Raw genomic sequence first — 25,314 nt, forward strand, 5'->3', positions numbered from 1 at the left:
CTTTTATTCATTGTTGTACCAGATCTCCGACAGAAGAGGGCGAGGTTTCACCATAAACATCAATATAACGCGTGTGTCCCGAGCATCTTCCGTCCGCGTTCATGTGTCGCCCGGCTGGAGCTCATCCCGTGTCGCGCGCACGCGCCTCTGTAATCAGCTGATGGACTCGGTGGGCGCGCCCAGCACACTCTTCCCCACACACACACTCACAACAAAAGTGTCTTCAAACGAGAACACGTGAGACTATTGCGTTTTTAAGGACTTCTTCTTGGGTCAAGAAAGCGCTCACGCGGAGTTCTTCCAGAGTAACACAAGACTTTACGGTCGCAAAACAGCGCTTTCTCCTGTGTGAGACTCTGGCATTGACGTTTACATGTCGACAAGCTGACACCTGTCCCAGACCCTCCGGAGGCGGGAGAGCGATGCTGATGCTGGGACATCCCGAGCCATCATCGCCACCTGCGCACCTGCGCGTTCACGCGACAGCCTTATCCCAAGGAAGAGACGAACAGGTAAGACATCATTGCATGTTTTCTGGGGTCCATGAGTTTTGTGCATGTCCATGAATCATGTGCTGAGACAGAATTATTAATGTAGTCATTTGAATACCATTACATTTCATGATTAGAAGATTGATCGGCCTTCAAATTTAAAACAGCTGAAGACTAAAATAATAATTATGCTTTATTTAAATGAAGTAAAAAAATCATAATCAATCAAATTAGCTTGTCATAAGTAGTTCTCCTAATGTTCTGAACAGTATCTACATCCAGTTATAGCCTATTTTACTTCATATTGATATTATTTTTTTTTACATCTGTAGAAAAATAAATAAACTTCTATTACAGTATTTTTCACAATTAAAGAAATGGTTAAAAAAATATGAATAAAAAAGAAAGAAAACACTGCTCTGTCAATAAAATATTGCCAGGAATTTACAGGATTAAAGAGTTTTATTTTGCAATAAATTACTGTAGTCAGAAACTTACAGTGAAATAAATGCATGCTGGGTAATTTTCTTATGAGCTACTGTTAATCAACAGCAGAATGATGCTGACATCATAGTCACTGCTCTTGTTTTTCTGTGAGTTCACATGATAACGTTGTCTTTAACCGCCATTGTGAGAAATGATATTGTTTAGTGCTGTAATTGTTCTGAAGTCACCATGATGGAGATCAGTGTTGCATTAGCTCGAGATCTTGGACACACTGTATTCATATTCAAATTTCTGATCTAGTCAAGTCAGAAGTGTGACAAATGAAAACATTTGTTAAAACAATGACAAGCTAGAATATAAAATTAGCTAATTGGCTGATTTTAGGCTATTATTAGCATTATTTCAGCCTAAAGATTTACCAATAACTTATTTCAAATTCATAACCATTTGTAGATGGATATTTCACAACAGTGAAACAGCGCTGAGATTTATCTTTGAAAGGTGTGACATCATCTTGTAGCCTAATGATGCACAGACATTCACTCAGACAGACACTCAACAAATAATAAAAAACATTTATACAACAACACAAACTGCTAAAAGTGAAGCAAGAATAAGTTCATCCGCACAGATAAAACCAACAAGAATCAAGAAACACAGCCTAATCTATTCATGCCGCACTGCATGCTGGGTACCTTCATAGCACACATGCAGTGTAGAAATACAGTCTGATATTCCAAGAGAAGTCCTACTGTGGAGTTACTGCGAAATCATGCCATTATTAACCTGGAATATACTGTCATTTCACACTTTCGACTATATCTGCAAGGTTTGTGAAACTACATGTTTATTAGACATTCAATTAATTATATAAATGCTATTTTTTGAATGCTAAGGATTGATAATAGTGATAGTGTTTGCCTTTATATTACTAATAATTTAAAGGGTTCACCCAAAAATGAAAATTGTATCCATGCACTCACCCTCATGCCAAGCCTATAAGACTTTCATTCATCTTCTAAACACAAATTAAGATATTTTTAATGAAATCTGAGACTTCTAGAGGAGTTTCTGACGCCTAGCGGAAAAAGGACCCTTCTTCCCTTACTCCCAAAATCAAAAAGATGAATAAACAAAACAAATGGCGTCTCGTCCCCTACATGCCTTAAAGCTGCACTATGTAACTTTCCAGTCCACTTGAGGTCGGCTGTTCAAAGCAAAGGTGTAGTTTGATGATGGCACGTTTGAGCGCAGAATCTTGGGACATGTGGTCTTCAGCTCACAGCCGGTGGGAAAGAATCGGGACAGGACTCGGGCAGAAATCATGTTGATGGATGAGATTATTAACGTTACTGTAGTGAAGCAGAGCAGGAGCGAGTGTTGAGGAGCTGAGGAACCGCTGGAGCGATTGTTAATAAGATGAACGCAACACACGCCTCGCGAGCAGCGGGACTTTTATTACGCCACAGTCGCCGGCGGGACTTTTATTATGACACAGTCACCGGCGGGACTTTTATTATGCCACAGTCACCGGCGGGACTTTTATTATGCCACAGTCGCCACTTCCGCTCCTCCGCTCATGAGTGTGAGGTAGGGCTGGGCGATATATCGCATGACATTGTTAGGCGCATCTCGTCAGTAAAGCCGGTTCCTTGATTAGTAGTAAATCGCCATCACCTGCTTTCAGATAGAGCGGCATTTACTACACAGAGCCGTAGTTCACTGACAAGCTGAGCCATATCGCATTAATTATGACGGACGTATCGCCTGCGATAATTAATGCGATATGGCTCAGCTTGTCAGTGAACTACGGCTCTGTGTAGTAAATGCCGCTCTATCTGAAAGCAGGTGATGGCGATTTACTACTAATCAAGGAACCGGCTTTACTGACGAGATGCGCCTAACAATGTCATGCGATATATCGCCCAGCCCTAGTGTGAGGTAACGCAGCTCTGTTGATCATATTAGACTCATCTGAGTGTGTTGATGATGGGATGGCGTTACTCTGTGTGTTCTCTAAAGGCCTGTACACACCGGGACAAATATCGCGCGCGCTTATCGCCAGCGTTTTTCGTGCCGTTTTTCGGCGCGTCTTGAGTGTTCACACCCAAGCGATTTTCACTGGCGCTGCGCCGAGTGAACGTGCACATTCAGTCGATGCGCTCGCGGTACACAAGATGGTGCTGCGGCACTTTAAGCCTCTGACACTCGCTTGTCACACAGAAGAAGAAGAGAGACAGTATTTACGTGCTTGCCAAAACCATAGACATATTATGTATATGGACAAAACCATTCACACACTTTTTGCTAACTGGCAAGCAGCATTAGCAGTTCATCTTCTTTGTCTACTTACTACTTCTTGGTTGTATCAATGTGTGCTCGGCAAGACCGTTTTGTGCTTGAGCGCCACCAAGTGGTGTTTTACTGTCACTTCAGCAGCTCCAGGCACGTGAACAAAAGCGCCGATCTCATTGGTCAGACAGTTTTTTACGCGCTGCGTCAAAATAAAAAAACGAACCCGAGGCGTTTTTTTAAAAATGACGCTTTTACGCCTGGCGTTTTGCGCGTCGGTGTGAACACTCACATAGGCGCCCATTGTTTAGTCCCGAGGCGTTAAACGTCGGCGATAAACGCGTGCGAAAATCGCCCCGGTGTGAACAGGCCTTAAGCCGCTGATATGACACTTGTTCACACTGCAGTGAGAGTTAAGCGTTTCTGCAGAATAAAACCAGAAACCGAGGGGAACGCAGATATGATGTCATCGACAGGCCACGCCCTCACACGTCCCGGTTCCTCGGGTTAAAGAGCATCTCACGATTTACAAATAGTTGGGAACATTTGGGATATTGTAAGTACTCGACTGAACAAAATATATAACACTGGCTCATATTTTACTGAAAAAATGTTACATAGTGCACCTTTAAGTTGACCAAAATAGTTACTTACAAACGACACAGATTAATGGTGAACAGAATCCAAGTCATGGTCAAATAAACACAAATATCACCGGTCACAATCTCAGACGTGTTTATTCTAGCTTGTCATTGTTTTAACAGATGCATCAATTTGTCACACTTCTGATTTGGTTAGAACAGAAATTTAAATATGAACATACAAGGTCCAAAATCTCAAGCAAATAGAACATCAATCTCCATTTTGAGATTACAGTGGCATGGATGGAGACAACTTTATCATGTGAATTCTCAGTTAAACACATTTCTGTGATGTCAGCATCATTCTGACGTTGATTCATAGTCGCTTGTAAGAAAATTACCCAGCATGCATTTACTTCACAGTACATTGCTGACTACAGTAATGCATTGTAAAATAGTCATTACTGGGTTTAGCCGTTTGTAATGAGTGACTGAATTTATTGCACTGTTGATTTTGCTGTCACGGGTATATTCCAAGGATTTGTGTTCTGGTCAACACTTTTATGCATGGAACAAAACAGCATAAGCACTGTGAGGATGTCCAGCACTGTTGATGTTTGGTTTGAAATCACCTTTTTTAATTTAGGCGAATGCTCATATGAGACTCAGATCTGATTTTCTCATTGCACAAACCACATGGAATCTGATATTTTTGTGCCTTATGTGACGTTCCTCTCCTCTGTCCCCCACAATCCATTACAATGAGCAGTCATGTGCAGTATTTGAGATAAAGGTACTGTAAATGTACAGCAGGTTCAGTCCGTCTTCATTTCTCTCTTTGACTGGACTCCTCATCTATAAAGCTCAGTGAAATTAGATCAGGATTCTGCAGATCGATACTGAGTTCAGATTATCTCATGAATAATGATGTGTACCTGGCCTGTGTTCTGTGTGAGGAGATCTGCTCTGTTGTGTTTAAAGGAAGTGAAGTGTGAAATGTTTCAGTTTTAACTTTCTCCCATCCCAATTTAATGGGTTGACAGACCACGACAACAAAATATGCAAGAGAGGACAGCGTAGCTGAGAGTGTTCCTGCAGCCCAGACATTAAAAACAGCAGAACACATGGTGACAGTCAGTGGTGGGGGGGGGGGGGGGTTGTAGCGTCTTAGGGTTACATATATATTTAAATAAAAAATTAGCTCAATAGGGAATTGTGGGTATTAATATTTAGGGATTTATGATCAATCATAACCAGTGTTGGGGAAAGTTACTTTGAAAAGTAATGCATTACAATATTGCGTTACTCCCTTAAAAAGTAACTAATTGAGTTACTTAGTTACTTTTTAAGAAAAGTAATGCGTTACGTTACTTTTGCGTTAATTTTGCGTTACTTTTTCTCACCTGGGCTGGGCTTGCTTTTTAGTTTTGTTTTTTAATAGCAAAAAAAATCCTTTTTTGTGCTAATGTAAAGACCTCTTCATACCAAAATTGAAATAATAGGCCTCAGGCTGAGGTATAAATGTGCTGCCATTCTGGATAATGGAAGAATAGGACGCAGGAGAAAAACGTTTTACCAATAAAAACAAAAAATCTAGTAATTTTTGCTCATGGCTTAACTGAATCATCAAAGGTCAGCAGCACGACATTGGTCAGTAAAGGTAGATTAAATGCATAAAAATATTTGTTCTATTTAACATTTATATATTTGAGGTTTGAGTACTCTGATTTTGCATTTGACTGATTTTATTTATTTTGAGGAGTACAGAATCTTTATTGTGCGAGTTAGTCTAGAACTACAATAACCATCATGTTTACACACACACCTCTCCACTTATTTTTCTCAACATGGGGGCAGGAGAGCTGTCAGTCAAATAAATGTGAAAAAGTAACTTGCGTTACTTTTTTGAAAAAGTAACTCAGATATTTTGTTGTAAATTTGAAAAGTAATGCGTTACTTTACTAGTTACTTGAAAAAGTAATATTACGTAACTCAAGTTACTTGTAATGCGTTACCCCAACACTGATCATAACGGGTTATAATCTAATCACAAATCTCCAAAATCACCCAAAAGGGGAATACCTAACCTCTGTATTTATGCAATGTATAATATATATATGGTTAACAACAATTTATTGCAATTAACTACAGATATATCTATATTAAATAATCACAGAATAACCTCTAGGGAGTTGATTCAAAATTCCTCTCCGTTCCGTTTAAAGAACGAGCGGTAATTCTTTATCCACTCACCAGGTCTATTCTTCCTACCCAATTTTCGGGAAGTTTATCCCTCTGGCCACAAAGGACAAACTTTCCGAGTTATGGTATTAATTAAAGCATTCAACGATGCTTATAAGAGCTCGTAGCTTAGATCTGACATTAAAGGGACTCCTTTGTTCTGTGAGCAAAACAATGACAATCAAAACGTGAATATCATGGTTTTAATAAAGATTAATACTACGATTACATATGACTAAATAAAGAATACATGTATTTACAGAATAGTGGAAAGTAAAGAGGAGGATGAAAAGGATAGAAATAGAGGGAGGACAGAGGAGAAGGGAAAGGAAGAAGGGTGATCGTGTCCGATCCGACACCTTCCCGAACATAACCACTAGAGCCAGCAAGAACCATATCACCTTAAACAGGGGTACAATCTTAAAACGCATCTACATTTCGATTGAATACTCGAATTGATACTTGCATGGTTTCTTGGTGTTGTGTAAAGTGAGATGCGTGCGTTGGCGTTTCTCAGTGTTCGTGCGCTGAAGCGTTCTCTCCGTTTGGTTTTTCCGGAGCTTAGTTGGTCCGCGGGAGTTTTAAAGGTGTTTGGGAAGGGAGCGTCGGGAAAGTTCATCTCGTCCAAGCTGGGTTCCTCGGTCTGATGGAGCGCGCCGCTGGCTGTGTCGCGGAACGCGTCGATCTTCAAAGGAAACAACAGCTTGGCTGGACCGCTGATGAGATGGGAGGAAAAGGACATTTGTCTCGTCGGGGTCCTTGCAAGTTGACTGAGCAAAGAATGTGTTGGTGTTTCTGTCCTTTAAAGTCCATTAAACTACGCCCACTCTCCCTGAGACGACCAATCGTTGGTGTGAATATCAGGCGGCAGAGAGTTTCTTTGTTCGGACTTTATTACTCAATGGAATGTTCTTGCTGGAAGCCAGAACTAGTAAAGTTTCACTCCGAAAGGACTAAACATACTAGCGGTACATCTCATAATCATATACTTTGTACCATTGACTAAGACAAAGAAAAAGGAACTTTTAGACATCAAACATGCCTTGGTTTACAGACCTAAAGGCAGTGCATCTTCTATACCAGGGATGGGCAACTCCAGTCCTCGAGGGCCACTGTCCTGCAGAGTTTAGCTCCAACCCTAATCAAACACACCTGAACCAGCTAATCAATGTCTTCAGGATTACTAGAAGGCTACAGGCAGGTGAGTTTTATCAGGGTTGGAGCTAAACTTTGCAGGACAGTGGCCCTCGAGGACTGGAGTTGCCCATCCCTGTTCTATACAGAGCAATTTTGAGTGTTTAAGGTAGCTCTTACATCACGCAAACATAAGAAATATGGGGAGCATGCATATACTTAAGAAATCATCATATATGTAATTTCTGGGATAGTTTAATTAAAGGCTAAATAGAGAGGAATGCTTGCGTGTGTGTGTGTGTTAGGGTCACCCCCCCGGCCGTTCTAGACTGAAGGGTGAGGTGGATGTCCTGGCTGATTAGAATCTGATTGAAGCTCAGAAAGGGCCATCATAGTATCTTCTGGTCACACTCTAGCCGGTCTTAATCAGTCGGTGGTGCAATCTGACTCAGACTCGTTGGAGCCAGTGGGGCAGGGATTTAATTTATATGCAGAGCTGTTTGGAGGAAAACATCTCTGATGTTTCTCCAAACGACTCACCACGTTGATCCCATGAGAGAGAGAGACACTCCAGACGCTACAGGGTGTATTTAAAGTGCCCCTATAATGTTGTTTTCGAATATTCAGTGTGTAATAGAGCTGTTTGTGAATGTAAATGGTCTGCTGTATTGTTGACATGTTGAGAAGACGCTCTGTGAATCCATTTAGCGTGCACTTCAAAGCCATGAAGAATTGACTGAAAAGACTGGAATTGATATGGAAAAACGTATGCGCCTCTGGAGCTAAAATTCAGTTCGTTTCTAACATGCGCTATAAACAGTAGACCAAATCACAACATACTGGGCCATCTGACCAATCAGTGATAGTATCTCTCAGAAAGTAGGGATTTAGAGAGACGGAATCATCAAATGAACCGTTTGAGAAATTAGGTGATGTGTAATGCATATTATTAGCCTGACGTCGTCATACTCAAATTGACCTATCGGTAAGCCCCTCCCCTCGAACGCGTGTTTTTGTGTAATTTGCTGTGTGTGTTAATGGTAATGCAACGGAGAGAGAGAGTTTGTGAATGAGACGTTAATGCGCACTTCTTATGCTTTGTTTGTTCAGCTCTTACGATGATTTTTTGGAGTGAATAACGATGCAATAAACTTGATAAACCATCAGTAAAGTTTGGCCATCATTCGGACGGGGTATACGCTACAATCTGTGTCCAAAAACATCTCGGGATAAGGTTTACACACTGACAGCTGTCATTGTAAGATATAGCAACTACGTTTGTTTGTCCGAGTTAGCAACAGTAACTAAGGGGGGCGGGGCTTACCTATAGGTCAATTCTAGTCAGAATATGAGTCTGCTCCTGCTCCGCTGGGCTGTGATTATGGGGCGTGTTTCAACCGAACCAGGAAAGACCTCAATTGGATAGACCTACAACCAATCAGAGCAACGGAGCGACGCATAACATTAGTTGTCAAATGTCAACAGAACTCAACTGCACACAGTGTTGCCAAGTCCGCGGGTTTAAGCGACCACAATTATGTGAAATACAGACCCAGGAATGCGAATTTTAGCTGCCAGCCCTGCCAAAATAACACATATTTTACCCCCCAAATGCCATTTTTCCGGAGAATCCCCCCCGGAAAGCAATTGGGCTTGTTTTTGGTTAGTTTTTTAAAGGCTTTTATTATGATACTGTCAGAGATCCTTATGTTTTTAGAGATATTTTTGAAATTTTTGAGAATAGTTCTATGAAATGATCAAGCGGCTCCTCCCGCAGTTTCTCTTGAAGCCGATATGGAAGTGAGTTAAACTGCAGTTCATGGACTGGCCACTAGAGACAGACTCCAGAAGGAGCAGAATCTCATTGAGCTCATGTTAAAATGCCCAACTTTACAGCAGAAGAACACATGTCTACAGTCTGGGACACATTGGGTTTTTGGTCTATAGGGCTAATTTTGCCCTTAACTCCGTTTACATTATATAAAGCCTTAAAGTTCTGCATAATTAAGGGCGTGGCCACTTTGAGTGACAAGTGGATAGCCGTTTGTCTGCTGTCTGTTAGTCATCGCATCACCTCAGCTCCGCCCACGTCCCGCCTCTTTGCCCATTTTCTGTTATCCGGGAGTGACGCGCTGACAAGATGGCGACGGCCAGCTCGACCCGACTTTACGCTTCAAAACTGCTCTTCAGATCCTATGGGTGACGTCACGGACACTACGTCCATATGTTTTTACAGTCTATGATAATGATGCCATGGCACTAGGGTGGCCATCCGTCCGGATTTTGCCCGGAAAGTCCGGTGACAGCCTAAAAAATCTTTATTGGGATGCAGCAGCATAGCGTCTAATGCCATAAGATCTCTGGACAAACAAATGATTGCCGGTCAAATAAATATGATATATTATTGGTTAAAAACGTACAGTTCTTAAAGATCTGCTGCAGAGGGTGAACTTCTTTGTTAAGAACTGACATGTGTATGTTCATTGTTTATTTATGTATTTCTTTTATTTCCAGAAGTCCAGAAATGTTATGTTTTCAGGCACTGTGCACTTTGCAAGACAGGTTCATCTCAGTGGTCGGTTTTTGAAACAGACATCACAATGTCTTGAATAAATACAAATACTGTGAACAAACACTTTTTGCCTCTTCTGTTACACATACAGTGAGGAAAATAAGTATTTGAACATCCTGCTATTTTGCTAGTTCTCCCACTTAGAAATCATGGAGGGGTCTGAAATTGTCATCGTAGGTGCATGTCCACTGTGAGAGACATAATCTAAAAAAAAAAAATCCAGAAATCACAATGTATGATTTTTTAACTATTTATTTGTATGATACAGCTGCAAATAAGCATTTGAACACCTGAGAAAATCAATGTTAATATTTGGTACAATAGCCTTTGTTTGCAGTTACAGAGGTCAAACGTTTCCTGTAGTTTTTTAGCAGGTTTGCACTGCAGGAGGGATTTTGGCCCACTCCTCCACATAGATCTTCTCTAGATCCGTCAGGTTTCTGGCCTGTCGCTGAGAAACACAGAGTTTGAGCTCCTCCAAAGATTCTCTATTGGGTTTAGGTCTGGAGACTGGCTAGGCCACGCCAGAACCTTGATCTGCTTCTTACAGAGCCACTCCTTGGTTCTCCTGGCTGTGCTTCGGGTCATTGTCATGTTGGAAGACCCAGCCTCGACCCAGGAGGTTGTTCCCCAAAATCTGGCAATACATGGCCCCGGTCATCCTCTCCTTAATACAGTGCAGTCGCCCTGTCCCATGTGCAGAAAAACACCCCAAAGCATGATGCTGCCACCCCCATGCTTCACAATAGGGATGGTGTTCTTGGGATGGTACTCATCATTCTTCTTCCTCCAAACACATTTAGTGGAATTATGACCAAAAAGTTCTATTTTGGTCTCATCTGACCACATGACTTTCTCCCATGACTCCTCTGGATCATCCAAATGGTCATTGGCAAACTTAAGACGGGCCTGGACATGTGCTGGTTTAAGCAGGGGAACCTTCCGTGCCATGCATGATTTCAAACCAAGACGTCTTAGTGTATTACCAACAGTAACCTTGGAAACGGTGGTCCAGCTCTTTTCAGGTCTTTGACCAGCTCCTCCTGTGTAGTTCTGGGCTGATTTCTCACCTTTCTTAGGATCATTGAGACCCCGCGAGGTGAGATCTTGCATGGAGCCCCAGTCCGAGGGAGATTGACAGTCATGTTTAGCTTCTTCCATTTTCTAATGATTGCTCCAACAGTGGACCTTTTTTCAACAAGCTGCTTGGCAATTTCCCCGTAGCCCTTTCCAGCCTTGTGGAGGTGTACAATTGTGTCTCTAGTGTCTTTGGACAGCTCTTTGGTCTTGGCCATGTTAGTAGTTGGACTCTTACTGATTGTATGGGGTGGACAGGTGTCTTTATGCAGCTAACGACCTCAAACAGGAGCATCTAATTTAGGAAAATAAATAGAGTGGAGGTGGACATTTTAAAGGCAGACTAACAGGTCTTTGAGGGGCAGAATTATAGGTGATACACAGGTGTTCAAATACTTATTTGCAGCTGTATCATACAAATAAATAGTTAAAAAAATCATACATTGTGATTTCTGGATTTTTTTTTTAGATTATGTCTCTCACAGTGGACATGCACCTACGATGACAATTTCAGACCCCTCCATGATTTCTAAGTGGGAGAACTTGCAAAATAGTTCAAATACTTATTTTCCTCACTGTAGGTCTACGTCGAGATATATCGTAGATCAATTTGTCTGGCAATGAATAGAGTAGCTATTTCAGAATCACTGTATCACCATCGATATGATGGACAACATTGTATTGTAGTTGCGAGTACACCAGAGTCCTATGCAATTATTCTTGCCTCACTAAAAGTGTCCTCATTTTTGGTGTTATGGAAAGGGCCGCCCATGACACTACTATAACTAAAGGGTTTTCCCTGTTTCTGTTCATTTATTTTTTGCCGTTGTTGTTGCTCAAGCTTTTTGTTATTTTAATGAAGGATTTGTGTTAGAATGAATCCAATGGAGAAGAAATCATCTGGCAGATTACCTGCCAATATCTGACAGGTTTTTTCCCTCGATTAAAACGCTTCAGGTCTCATATATATATGAGTTCCAATCATAAGATTTCCTATCGCATTGTAAAAGTGTCAGTAAACATGCTAGGCTGCGTGTCATTCCTTCCTTAATATATGAAACCAAGGACTATTGTCAGGAGAGCCATAGCCTAAGTGTGACTCATCTCATGTGAACATCAGCTAAGTGCTCCATCAGACACAGTATACCCATTAATGATGAGGACATCGAGAAGTGTGTGTGTGTGTGTGTGTGTGTGTGTGTGTGTGTGGACATTACGTTCTGAGTATGAGGTCACATTCCATTACCCCATCAGCACCTCTCCATAGTGCTTACACACACAAACACACACACATCCATCATCTATGTCTCGCCATAGATTTGTTTTCTGAATGTGTTTCCCTTTTTTCAGAAAACATTAGCAATTCATAATGAAACACTATCACAGAAGCGAGATTACTGTACAGGCCTATAAAGACAGTGGCAGTAGTCGAAATCACCTCTGATATAATATACATCCACACAATATTTACACCACTCTCTGAATGTACTCTTTTTCATTCACTCCTTTCTCATGTGGTGGACTATAAACTCCATTCTGGTCATTAGTGTTTCCAGTAGTTGACCTTTCTTAAGTTGCTTCTGTCAACATTTGTAATAGTGTTTTATTAAAGGCACTATATTGCTGCAGAAAGAGATTTGAAGAAACGGATCAACTGAAGTTAAAGGTCTATGACATTTAAATGAGTGTCTAAAAAATAGTTTAATCACGTGTGTATTTCTGTAGCTTACACAGAGATATAGAAATTGAGCTGTTGTGGTAGAAACATCACTGCAGTGTATCAGGACCATAAGACGGAAACCTCTGATTTCTGAAAACAGAGAAAAATGATATCACAGCATCGTTTGTGCAAGAATTTTGAACAGGGCATCAACTCATTTAGATATCAACTCTCAACAATGGTGACAATCAACAACATTCAGAGATATTAAAAGTCAAGGATCAAGAGCCAGACTAAAGCAAACATTGATCGCCATAATGGTGACATCAAATGAAAAAAAATCTAATAATAGAGCTAAACCTGTTAATTCTCAGTTCACACAGCAGCAGAATACAGTTATCAGTTCTGCATTTGATTCCTTAATATGGTTACATCCACACACAGTTCAGTTATTTACAGTCACAACCACATTCTATAACCAAACTCCCACTGATACATTTTCAGGACTCACAACCGCATTCTCAAAAAATACGGTATGTGTGAACGGAACCAGACTGAAAAACTAGTTGTCTAAAGACCGCAACCTCTAGTGTCCTTGTTAGCGCCGGAAATCCCGCTCGGAGCGGGTCAAGTAGGACCGGTTATATTTGGTGCCGTGACCCGGATGGGAGTGAGGTTTAGGGGAGTGAGTGTAACATAGGCCAGTAAGAGCTTGCATGAAAACCTCACTCCCCTGATCTCAAGAGGCGCTCTAGCGACTGACACTAGCGACTCCGGCTCGAATCCCACTCGGAGCGGGTCAAGTAGGACCGGTTACCTTTGGTGTCGTGACCTGGATGGGAGTAAGTGGGGTTTGGGGGCATGAGTGTAATGGTCGTAGGCCAGTAAGAACTGTGTGTGTAAATTTCACTCCCCGATCTCAAGAGGCGAGCTATCAACTGACGCTAGAGGCTGCATCATTAGCCGCGTTTCCATTACAGATTTGCGCAAAACTTTTGCGATATTTTCTAAAAGTCGATAAAAAAATATTGCGCAATGACAGCGTTTCCATTAACTGATATGCGACTAAAACAATTTTTTTCCTCTCGTGATAAATCATTCCAAAAATTATGTTACGTATGTTGTTAGGTTTATGTATATCCCAGCCACCGCACGCCATTATTATTAATGGTTAGAGACGTGCGTGTTATCCAAGCACTGATGGCAAGGAAAGCACCTATTTGAGCGGCACATATGAGGTGTTATGATAAATTGTGGCATTTTATATTCTATTGTTTTTTTTTTAGTTTAATAAAGAACTCGTCTTCTGTCCAAACATACCATCATCTGTAAAGAATGATTGACTTTTACATACGCAGGTTATTGTGATGCATTGCCACATACAGAGACGAGCGAAAAGTTTGAATCTTCATGGTGGTAACTCAAAGGGGTTTTTTTACCACTTCGTTATTTTGGCTTGGAATTTCGCTTGTTGGAAATATAAACTGAATTTAGAAATGCTTTTGAAATGAAAAACTTTGCGTTTAATAAACTAAATATTTTTTTTAAATGAAGACAGCGTTTGGAGTGGAGTGCAAAATAATCTGTTCCCTGAGTCCACGGCCTTTGCTGTTATCATGAGTGTACACAAATAAAAGTAGACTGTTTACTGTTTATAATTATGTATTGCACTTATCTGTATGGCTAGAAATGACGGAGTATTGTGAGTTTCCGCTGGAAAAAATCCATCAAAAGGTTGGACAGAGGGTTAAAGAAAACGTAGCCTAATTAGTTTCATATAGTTAGGCTATGTCTAAATATTAAAATCTTTTAATTTCATATGTTGATTATGAAAAGTGAGCAGCATGAGTAAGACACATAATCAGATTTTGTGAATTGTGTTTTCTAGAAAGTTCTTTCTTTAAAATTAATTTCGTTTTGTATAAATAGTTTTTTAATTTTGATCAATGTTTAATCAACTATTTGGGTGTAGGCTATATTTAATAAATAAGAAGCAAACCAAGATCATCGGGAGTGGATTGACCTAGTCTTTGAGCAAGGCTGAAACTATAGCGTCTTTCTGTTTTAATACATTTCTTGAATATATGTCTTAATTACAGTAGGCCTATAGATAGTTATGATATTTGTGGTTGCACCGGGGTCCGTCATTATAAAATTACGACACTTTCCTTATTAGGAGAAAATATATGTTGTTTTAACGACATAAGATATCGTTATTAGACATACTTGAGTGGAAAAAAATTATATGTAGGCCCTGTGTGAGAGCAATGCGTGACCGTTTCCATTGCAGTTTTGCGAAAATGTCCTTTTTCGAATTGCCTGAAAAACCACCTCAAGCGAGCGTAAAAAACTTTTTTGCGATATATGGTAGTTTTTGCGGAATTGACGCGTTTCCATTGGGCGTATTTTCAATTCGCAATTTCAATTTGCGCAATTTGAAGGGTAATGGAAACGCGGCTACTGTTAGCGTACATGCCTCCCATACCAGAGAATCCCACTTGGAGCGGGTCGCGTAGGACCAATTACATTTGGTGCAGTGACCCGAATGGGAGTGAAGTTTAGGGGGATTAGTTTAACAGTCGTAGGCCAGTAAGAACTGTGCGTGTAAACCTCACTCCCCTGATCTCAAGAGTGAATGACACTAGCGCAGGGGTGTCCAACCCTGGTCCTGGAGAGCTACCGTCCTGCAGATTTCAGTTCCAACCCTGCTCCAACACACCTGTCTGTAATTATCTAGCACCCTGAACACCATGATTAGCTGGTTCAGGTGTGTTTGATTGAGGTTGGAGCTCAAATCTTCAGGGTGTTAGCTCTCCAGGACCAGGATTGGACAACCCTGCGCTAGCGGCTCCGGTTCAAATCCCGCTCGGAGCTAGTCAAGTAGGACCAATTACATTTGGTGCCGTGACCCGGATGGGAGTGAGTGGGGTTTAGAGGGGTTAGTTTAACAGTCAGGGGGGTTAGTAAGAACTGTGCGTGTAAACCTCACTCCTCGGAACTCAAGAGGCGCTCTAGGGACTGACACTGTGGTCTTTAGCGTCCTTGTTAGCCTGCCCACGCCGGAGACTCCAGTTTGAATCCCGCTCTGAGCAGTTCATGTAGGAGTAGTTACACACACTACACAAAACTGTATTCTGTAAAGGGTGATTTAGTGCAATGCCTGTGTAAACTGATGAGAGCAGCTCCGGTGGAGAACAGTGACTTGACCTAAAACCTTCCGTTGATAGGCAGCTCATATCTCCGTCACTGTAAGTTACAGAAACCGCACATGAAAACCTACGGTAGACACGCATTTGTGCAAAACAGAGCATCTCTCTCGCACTGTGAGACGAGACAGACCAACAGACGTCCAGTTGTGTTCCGTTCACACAGCACAGGTTTTCTGAGAATGTGGTTGAGTCTTGAAAATGTACAGATGTGAGTTTGGTTATAGACAGGGGCGGACTTACCATTAGGCAAAGGTAGGCGACCGTCTGAGGCCCCCGAAAGCCAAGAGCCCCCTAAAATGCTTGTTATATACAATACGTGTTCAGCGCGGCTGCACAAGCGGTTGCTGTAGAGTTCATTACCACGACAAACACCTTTGTGTCCGCGTTAAACGTGCATCTTGTAGAAAGTGTAGGGCCTTATGATTTCCACTATTCCGAAAACGCGTACAGGATCACAAAAACCATTCATAAGAACGGGATGTCATGGAATGAATGGCGCAAACACGCAGTTTCGTTTTCTACTGCAGCACGCGCGATGCTCACCTTCACAATTCATTCACACAGAGACATAAAACATGCTCGATTTAAATAGCGTTTTTGCCGTTTAATATTCACATACACTAGTAGTCCATATCGCGATTTGATTGAAGTGTGCTGGATTTATTAATCCAAAATTTGACAAATTCCGCTTTAAACAGTAAATTCCATTTTTATGACTGGATTCGCGGAAATCATCGGGCCCTACACTTCACGAACATTATACCATTTAATTTGAGAGAAACTATCATCGTAACACATGCATACAGAAAAATGTCTTCAAGGCAACCCATCAAAATAAAAAGTTTGGACAGTGTAGTGTAGCCTATGCCTTAATGTAATAATTTTAACAGGCCTAAACCTCTGTTGTGTAGCACTTTGAATGTACACAAATTAAAGGATTTGTTTAATTTTCATTGGAATAAAAGATAAATGTTGTATGTCTTCATTTGATTACCAGAAAAATTAAATACATAAAACAAATAAATATATATTTTGTTAAACTTTTAATAAATTGCTGTTAAATAAAAAAAAATGTTCCTGCGGAATTTGGAAAAAATAAATAAAACTGATTTCATAGGGCTCTACAAATGAAAATATCATGCATCTGAAGTTATAATTAAATACAGAGCAACAGTGAGTATTATTTTTATCGTTTTAAATGGCGCTCACTCATTTCTGTGAAGGACCCGAGTAGATGACGCATGCACAGTTACTTTCCACACAGACACACTTCATTTTTGGTTGAAATAATTCTTATGTGTGTAATAATTTCCTTCAGTCTATTTTGAATTTGTGGGGGTGGAGAGGTCATGCAGCAGAAATCATCACAACAGTGAAAATAACGTCAAGGTTGTAAGTGTGCAATTGTATAGGGCCCCCAAATCACTAAATCTGCCCTGGTTATAGAATACAGTTATGACTCCCATAAAAAGAACCGATCTTTGTGTGAATGCAATCATATTAAGGGCTAAAATGCAGGACTGACAACTGTATGAACATAGCCGTAAGGTGGAGATGGTAGTGCAGTTGTTTAATGTGTTATTTTATTATAACTTGCTAGTCGTATCTTGCAACTGCGTTATTTATGATATCAGGTCTTGTTTTGTTAACATGGTTATATACATGACCTTGTATTCTGAGAGAGAGTCCAGCTCACACATCAGGATTAATTGCACACAACAGAGTAAATATTGTGAAGGAGGTTTCCGAGCAATAACAGCAGGAGCGAGTGCAAGGAAGATTTAGAGCAATCTACCCCTAAAGATGACAAACAGGAGAAGGCAAGCACATTTCCTCTCCCAGCCCAACTGTCCACAAAAGAGAGGGATGAGGACAGCTTTAAGGACAGTGAGGAGGAGAGAAGGAAATAATGGAAAGGGAAAGATCAGCTCAATACTGTTTTAAGGTCACAGCTAAAGGTATTGGTAAACAAACCTGTCATCATTTACTCACCCTCATGCCCAAAGCCATAAGAGGTGGTTTGCTTTAGGAGTAGTTGGGGTCAGGTTAGGTACTAAAAACATTTACAGATGTGAGGTAGTTCTGTTTTTGTAGCTGTTCAAACTAAAAATCATACACCAACAAATCATGTCATAAAAGAAATGTATACTGAAGCCTGTAATTGTTTCCCATACAGGGTTGTACATTCAAAGTGTCACTAATAAAACCTTTCAACATCTCAAACAACAGAGAAAAACATGTCTTCAAGTGCAATCCACAACCGCAAAAAGCCCATTGGTTTCAAAGGTGTATAGTGTGAATACTCTTTCAGAAGATGTGCAATAGCGCCCCCTACCGTATAACAGCGGAAACATGGAAAGCCGGAAAAATTCTGTCAATGGCGGGGAAAGAGTTAAACTAATCCACCATACATAAAACCCCTAGACTAAAGGTTGTGTTGTCTACAGCATATGTGAATATTAAAACCGCTCAGAATTAACAGCTTGTCACAAGCAGGTGTGTGTGTGTTTGTGTGTGTGTGGGGAGTGGGCATCCTCTGTAATGGCACTGCAGCATTTTATGACTTGTAAGCCGTGATTTATTGTGTGTTAAAACATTAAGCTCTCATCCGATGATATGCTCTTTAGTAATGTGTGTTTGCAAACTGATAAAGATGCAGACTTGAGTTTGATGGAAGTGGGTTATTAATCAATGCATAAGTGACAGGACATGTCTACATGAATCGTGTGTGTGTGTGTGTGTGCATGTGTGTGTGTGTGTGTGTGTGCAGGCTGAGGAAGGCTGTTTGATGGAGGGTGATGCTTCTTTCACAGCAGCAGTGGCTGAGGCAGAGGCTCTTTGTTCTGGGTAGCCTGGCGCTCGGGAGCCTTCTCTTTCTGGCCACTTTAGAGAGGTAAAGTAGCACTCATTCACAGAGAAACTCAAATGCCTGTTTGTTTCCATTTTCTGTTCAATGTGTCCAAAAGTTACAGCTTGATTTGAAATGACAGTATAACTATTAGATCAAGTGATATTTACCTTAATTTGTCTTTCACACATCAACACGTTTGTCTCATTGGTAGCAAAATAATAATAATAATAATAATAATAATAATAATAATACTTAAAATACTAAAAATTGTGTCAAAATTGTGATTGAAATGATGGGAAAAAATATGCAAAGGAAAAAAAATATTTAAAAAATTGCATATTTTTACACAAATATAGAAATAGTTCATGATTATTTCCCTTTTTAGATGATGATAGTGATGTATTTAATGATGAATTATGATATAGTGTTATATATTTTAATGGTGCATCCAGCAGTTTTGTGATACTTTAGAAAGTTTAACATATTAGTGTTTTTCAGAGTCGTCTGAATGGCCCACACTCACATGAGATGATGACTCTACTCATAGTTTTTTATAAAAATGTGTTTCTCACACTTGAACAATGAATACACACACAACTGAACAGGATCCGAGGAGTTTATGTGGTTGAAATTAATAAGAGTAATAAATCAGTCGCTCGCGGGTCAGTTTAACCTTCTTAGGAATGAATGGAATACTTCAGTATACATAGAAAAACCTAAAAAATGCTCAAAATTCAAACTAAACGTTACCAAAAAAATGATTTTATAATGTCTACATGTGTATCTGAATGCATACTGAAGACTTACAGATTTACTGAAAAGGGCAAATTAGCGTGAGAGTAAAATCCCATAAAAGTGCAGATGGGAGGGGAAAGTGAATGGATCATTTCCATAATGACCAACACAATCTACCAGTTAGCATCTGGTTTAAGACGTGCTTTTTTGGGGTGGTAAATAATGACACAAACACTAGTAAATCACTTTGTGTGATTCATGTAAATACTCTCCTCGCATAAATACTGCGTCTGAAAGAGAAACTCCTACAAATGCATATGCAATAAGATCAGCCGCAGAAATAACCCTGTCCACGCCTTTCAGCGCTAATGTTTCACTGCGTGTGTTTAGTCGATCCTCACAGTAGTTTTAATGCCAAAAGAGGATTTGAGCTGTCAGTAAATCTGGCCTAGTGTTGTACATTTTAACTGGTTGATGGTAAAGTATTCTTAAAATGCTTTCTAAAAATCTAAATAATTCGTAATAAGGAATTATTCACAGTATTTTGTAGTGCCCACAGTAAAAATACAGTGCATCTTCATTATTCTGATGTTTTGTGTTATGTGTATCGGCACAATGGTGCAACACTAAAAAGATCAACATTTCTCAGGATTTAATCAATAATCAAAATGTATACGCACACTTGCGTTCTTCACGCCAACTTGAACACTTGAGCCAAATACAGGAAATACATCATGTAAATAGACAAGTGTAAAGACACATATTGGTTGTCCTGTATATGAGAGCTGTTTGAAAATCGGGAACATTTTGAAGTTACAGAACCAGAATTAATGTGACATATAAGGGGCTTTCGCACCGGAGGAACCTTTTCATTGTTCCCACTATTGGCGTAAGTACCCGGATTTTGGCGTGTTCGCACAGCAGAAACTGGGAATGATTTTAGTTCTAGGAACTCCTTTAGGGAGTAAGGTCTTCAGAGTAGGGTCTATCCCAGTGCTATAGGAACTACCGGTGACGTAAGTGTACGTTCATTAGCCGAACACACGCGAAACACCAACACCCGCCATTTTTAAACAAAAGGCATGTACACACACAGATTATAGTCTATGTTTACTCCAGAAACGTACTCTATGAACATGTTAAAAAGTGATAGACGGACCTCTAAACCTTTACCAACCGAAACATGATTATGTGTTTTTGCTCCGCTAGCGACATTGGACATCACCCACACGGCAAACGCTAAAACTTTTTCATATACTGTCTACTTTCTATGTATAACAGTTCAATTTAATAACGTATTAGACAGGACTGTTAAACAGATTGTGCTCAGGCTCTAAAGGTCACAACAACAAGTGCAGCTTAGGTCACTTCAGTTCCTACTGGCAGGAAACTTTCCTAGGGGAACGTTAAGTCCTAAGGGAATCAATCTGGTGGCTAGTTCAAAGAACTAGCCGGTGCGAAAGCCCCTAATGAGTGTTCTCGATAATGTCCACTATGGTTTCGGACACCACTACAAATGGCTGTGCCCTCAAATAAAGGCCTATTCTATCCTACACTCAAAAAAAAAAAGGTTCTATATGGCACCAAAAATGGTTCTTGGCTCGTAATCATAGGGGAACATTTTTTAGTGCTATATAGCACCAATTTAGGTTCTTCACCGGTTCTTTGACTGAGGTGCTATTTAGCACCTCTGAAGAACCGCTGAAGAACCACTGAAGCACCAAAATAAACTACAGTGTAGGGGGCGATATCGGATTCAGCCTTGGTCTTCAGGATTCATTCAAAATGATAGGAGGTTGTGTTGGAGCACTAGCCTGACAAGCCAGAGCCACATCAAGATGTTGGGTCTGGGAACTCACCATTGGCTGGGCTCAATCCGAGGGGCGGGATAACCGGTTGTCTTTCAGACTCCCTCTGCACACAATAGGATAGCGCTACAACCAACCAGAGCAGTGAAGAAGGTGAAGCGGAGCTCGTTAATGATTAAACTTTCGCCGTATCCGGTCGGCAAAACTCTGAACACATCTTCCTTTCTTAAGAAGGACTTCAGTGCCGTTCTTTGTTCTTTCCTCAAAGAAAAGCTGAACTCCACGTCTTCCAGAGTCGCGGCCAAAGCCGATTTGAAAGACCGCTGTTCATCAGCTTCTTTGTTTACGAGTAGCACGCGGAACCGCCGTCATTATGTTAATCCCGCCCACCGACTCTGCACACGATGTGATTGGCCTGACCAGAGTTTGGTTTTTCAAGGCTCGCAAGCCAACGGAGAGTTGCTAGACGACCCTGACTGCAAATTACATTTGCTTAGATTGGCGTCTAGATTTCTAGGCTATTGGAGCAGGGTTGGGACTGAACACTGTAGGAAGGTTCAGGGATCTCCAGGAGTAGGGCTTAAAACCCCTTGCATACATAAATGCCTTGCGGACACATTGCCATAGCATACTAAGGGCCAGATTTACTAAACAGGGTAAATTAGCGTGAGAGCGAAATCCCAAAAAAGCGCAGATGGGAGTGGAAAGTAATATGACGTGCATAGTAAAGAACACAGACGCAGCCGGATCATTTCCATAATGACCAACACAATCTACCTGTTAGCATCGTGTTTAACCCTCTGGTGCTCTTCGGTCATTTCTGACCGGAAAATGTTCTGTTTTGAAATGTTAAAAATCACTGCTCCATCAGAATGATATGAAACTTGGTGACTTTTCTTGCATTAGCTATGTAAGCACAAAAAAAAATTGGGGTCATGATTCGAGCATGCTAATTGGTCGTAAAAAAAAAAGTAGCGTTCATTGTCTTCGGTCATAAATGACCGACCATAGGAAATGAATGGGAAATCTGCAAAAACACAAACATTCACAGAATATTTGTGTTTACAATCTACAAATCGGCCACAATGCTGAAAAAAAAAAAGTTTAAAAAAAGTACAAAGCAGTAAAGGGGTGACACTCTAAAACATCATGAGTGTGATATTGACACATCCACTCACACACACACGCAAACTTATACACACACACACACCTATGAAAAAGTGAACCTATGAACCACATTTGGAATTTTTAAAAATCACAGCTTCATCAGAATGATATGAAACTTGGTGACTTTTGTAGCTTTAGGGATGTAAACACACACAAAAAATTTAGGCCATGATTCGAGCATGCTAAGTGGTCGTAAAAAAAATACTCCCACTTGTGCTCTTCGGTCAAAAATGACACCATAGGAAATGAATGGGAAATCTGCAAAAACACAAATTCACAGAAAAAACATCTATATTTCTAACAAACAAAAAAATATCTAAAACTTTATAATAAATAGACTTTGAGATTTTTTAAATATATATTCAAATCCATCAAAAAAAAATCATTAAATGTGTTCAAAACAGAACTAGTGAATTCTCAAGCCTCTCCATAGAGACCTCTAGTGATTACACACATGATTTCTTAAATAATTCCAAAAGAGGGGCTAATCTGCCTTCAAATAATGATATTTGTAAATAATAAAAATTAAAATATTTTGAAGGCCTGGTCTCTATTTTAACCTGAAATACTGCAATAATAAAAAATAAAACAAATGTAAATTACAAAAAAAAACATTTTTTGTATAATTTTCAATGGCAAAAATAGACCATAATTATTGCATAAATATTAAAAAAATACCATACAATCATCTCAAAATACAAGATTAAAAAGAAAAAATACTATTGAAGAAAAATAAATTGCATTGGTTTTACTGGGGTGGAGGAAGTTTAATTTTTAGGTGTCCGGTCACTTTTGACTGGGAAGACGACCAATGCAACCCCTAAACCAAGAGCACCAGAGGGTTAAGACATGCTTTTTTTGGGGCGATAAATAATGGTGTACACACCAGTAACTACAACTGAGTTCCTACCGGCGGTGCGAATGCAACCAGGAAAAGTTCCCTAGGGGAAGCTGGTGGCTAGTTCTAGCCGGTGCGAAAGCTCCTATATATAACAAAGAAAAGCGGTTTTAATTGAAATGACCTCTTGGGACATTAAACGTCTTGTAGGTGGTTATATAGAAATGTTTAATTCTCTCATTGCAGGCTGCAGTTCATCTGGCCCATTACGGTCAGATTGCCCCCTGCTGGTGTGTCCTGGCACACTCCTTTACACACACTACAGCACAAACAAGCTCATCGTCTCAAGCTGCACAGGGAGAAACTACAAATGCACCTCGTCATTAAGCAGCTGCCCAGAGCCATCATCATCGGGGTGAGGAAAGGTGGAACGCGCGCGTTGCTGGAGATGCTCAGTCTTCACCCTGCTGTGGTCAAAGCCTCCCAGGAGGTCCACTTTTTCGACAACGACCAGAACTACGCCCGTGGCATTGACTGGTACCGCGAAAAGATGCCCTTCTCTTTCCCTCATCAAATAACTATTGAGAAGAGTCCTGCCTATTTCATCACCGAGGAGGTGCCTGAGAGGATCTTTAAGATGAATTCCTCCATTAAACTTCTGCTGATCGTGCGTGAGCCCACCACCCGCGCTGTTTCTGACTACACACAGGTCCTGGAGGGGAAAGAGCGCAAGAACAAAACGTATGACAAGTTTGAGGAACTTGTGATTGACACCAACACTTGTGAGGTGAACACGAAGTACAAGGCTGTCCGGACAAGCATCTACACCAAGTACCTAGAGCACTGGTTAAAGTTCTTCCCGGTGGAGCAGTTTCATGTCGTTGATGGAGACCGCCTCATCTTAGACCCACTGCCAGAACTGAAGCTGGTTGAGCATTTCTTAAAGCTTCCTTCATGGATCAGCCAGAGCAATCTGTACTTTAACGCCACACGTGGCTTCTTCTGTCTGCGATATAACTTCATATTCAACAAGTGCCTAGCGGGCAGTAAGGGACGGATCCATCCGGATGTAGACCCTTCCATCAAGGAAAAACTGCAACGCTTTTTCCACCCATTTAACCAGAAGTTCTATCAGATCACCGGCAGGACATTCAACTGGCCCTGAGGATCCCACTCACAAGATTTTTATTAGTATTAGTATTGTTGTTATTTTGCTTTTCTTGCATGGAAATATGACAAAATGTGTCATTGCAGTAAAAAAATCTTGTGCAAAACGGTTTGGGTTATCACTGACTTCTAGCCTGACGTTTCAAGTCAGAATATGAGTGTGCTTCTGCTCCATTGGGCTGTGATTATGGGGTGTTTCAACCGAACCAGGAAAGAAATGCCTCTGCACTCAATTGGACAAACCTACAACCAATCAGAGCAACGGAGTAAGTGGCGTATGTTGAGCGACGCACAGTTGTCGACAGAACTCGGCTGAATCCGAAATCGCCCCTAAACCCCCCAGACCTACTTTAGTCCACTAATACAGTACATCGGCTGTACACTCGTTATTGCGGTGCATTGTGGGATTGAATGAGCGCACTCTATAACGTCCACTATGTTTTCGGACACCAGTACAAATGGCTGTCCCCTCAAATAATGGGTGTTTAAGGGTATAGGGGGCGGTTTCGGATTCAGCCCTTGACTGCACGCACTCGAGAAGAAGATGAGTGTAAGCGAACTTTGCCGGTGTAGTAACAATAATTTAAGGATACACAGAGTACTTACCTAGCCTGGTCCTACCAGACTCTCATACATTTCATTTGTACAGAGTCTGGCCGCTCTCCATTGACAAGCTTTCACTTCCTTGAGGGCGGGTACTTGAAGTTTAAAACTATTGGATCTGCCCCAAGCTGCTCTGGATCTGTCATAACCAATCGCTAACATTTGGTCGTGACGTATGTCGTCTCAAACTAGCGCATGACATCAACATCATCGCTCTCAGACACTCCCTCTGTTCGCTGATTGGACCGGTTAAAATTTGACCGGAGAAAACCACAGAATATCCCACAATCCCAGACGGAGAACTGAAGGAAAATGACAATTGAGCGGAAGAACGTAGGAGGGCGGAGCCAGGCTAGTACTTACCAACACGATCAACATTTTTGAGAGAAATAGTAAAGGTGAACGCATATACGAACAAGTTCTCCGTTTAGTGAACAAATT

General features: G+C 40.8%; 1 protein-coding gene across 1 annotated transcript; it reads left to right on the plus strand.

Moving 5' to 3' along the window:
• The first annotated feature begins 208 nt into the window (after positions 1–208).
• Positions 209–24,373, plus strand: LOC307134969 (heparan sulfate glucosamine 3-O-sulfotransferase 5-like). Its single transcript, XM_079831079.1, has 3 exons — positions 209–512; positions 18,475–18,597; positions 23,350–24,373. Exons 2-3 carry the CDS (start codon positions 18,503–18,505, stop codon positions 24,266–24,268), a joined length of 1,014 nt encoding a protein of 337 aa, XP_079687205.1. The 5' UTR covers positions 209–512; positions 18,475–18,502; the 3' UTR covers positions 24,269–24,373.
• The last annotated feature ends 941 nt before the right edge of the window (positions 24,374–25,314 follow it).

The sequence above is a fragment of the Gobio gobio genome (genome assembly GCF_949357685.1).
Source record: "Gobio gobio genome assembly, chromosome: 12".
NCBI lineage: Eukaryota > Metazoa > Chordata > Actinopteri > Cypriniformes > Gobionidae > Gobio > Gobio gobio.

Excerpts from the sequence above, each read along its gene's own strand:
- LOC307134969 (XM_079831079.1), top strand. The coding sequence starts at position 18,503 with ATGCTTCTTTCACAGCAGCAGTGGCTGAGGCAGAGGCTCTTTGTTCTG. Across the intron at positions 18,598-23,349 it reads TTTCTGGCCACTTTAGAGAG|GCTGCAGTTCATCTGGCCCA; the intron begins GTAAAGTAGCAC and ends CTCTCATTGCAG.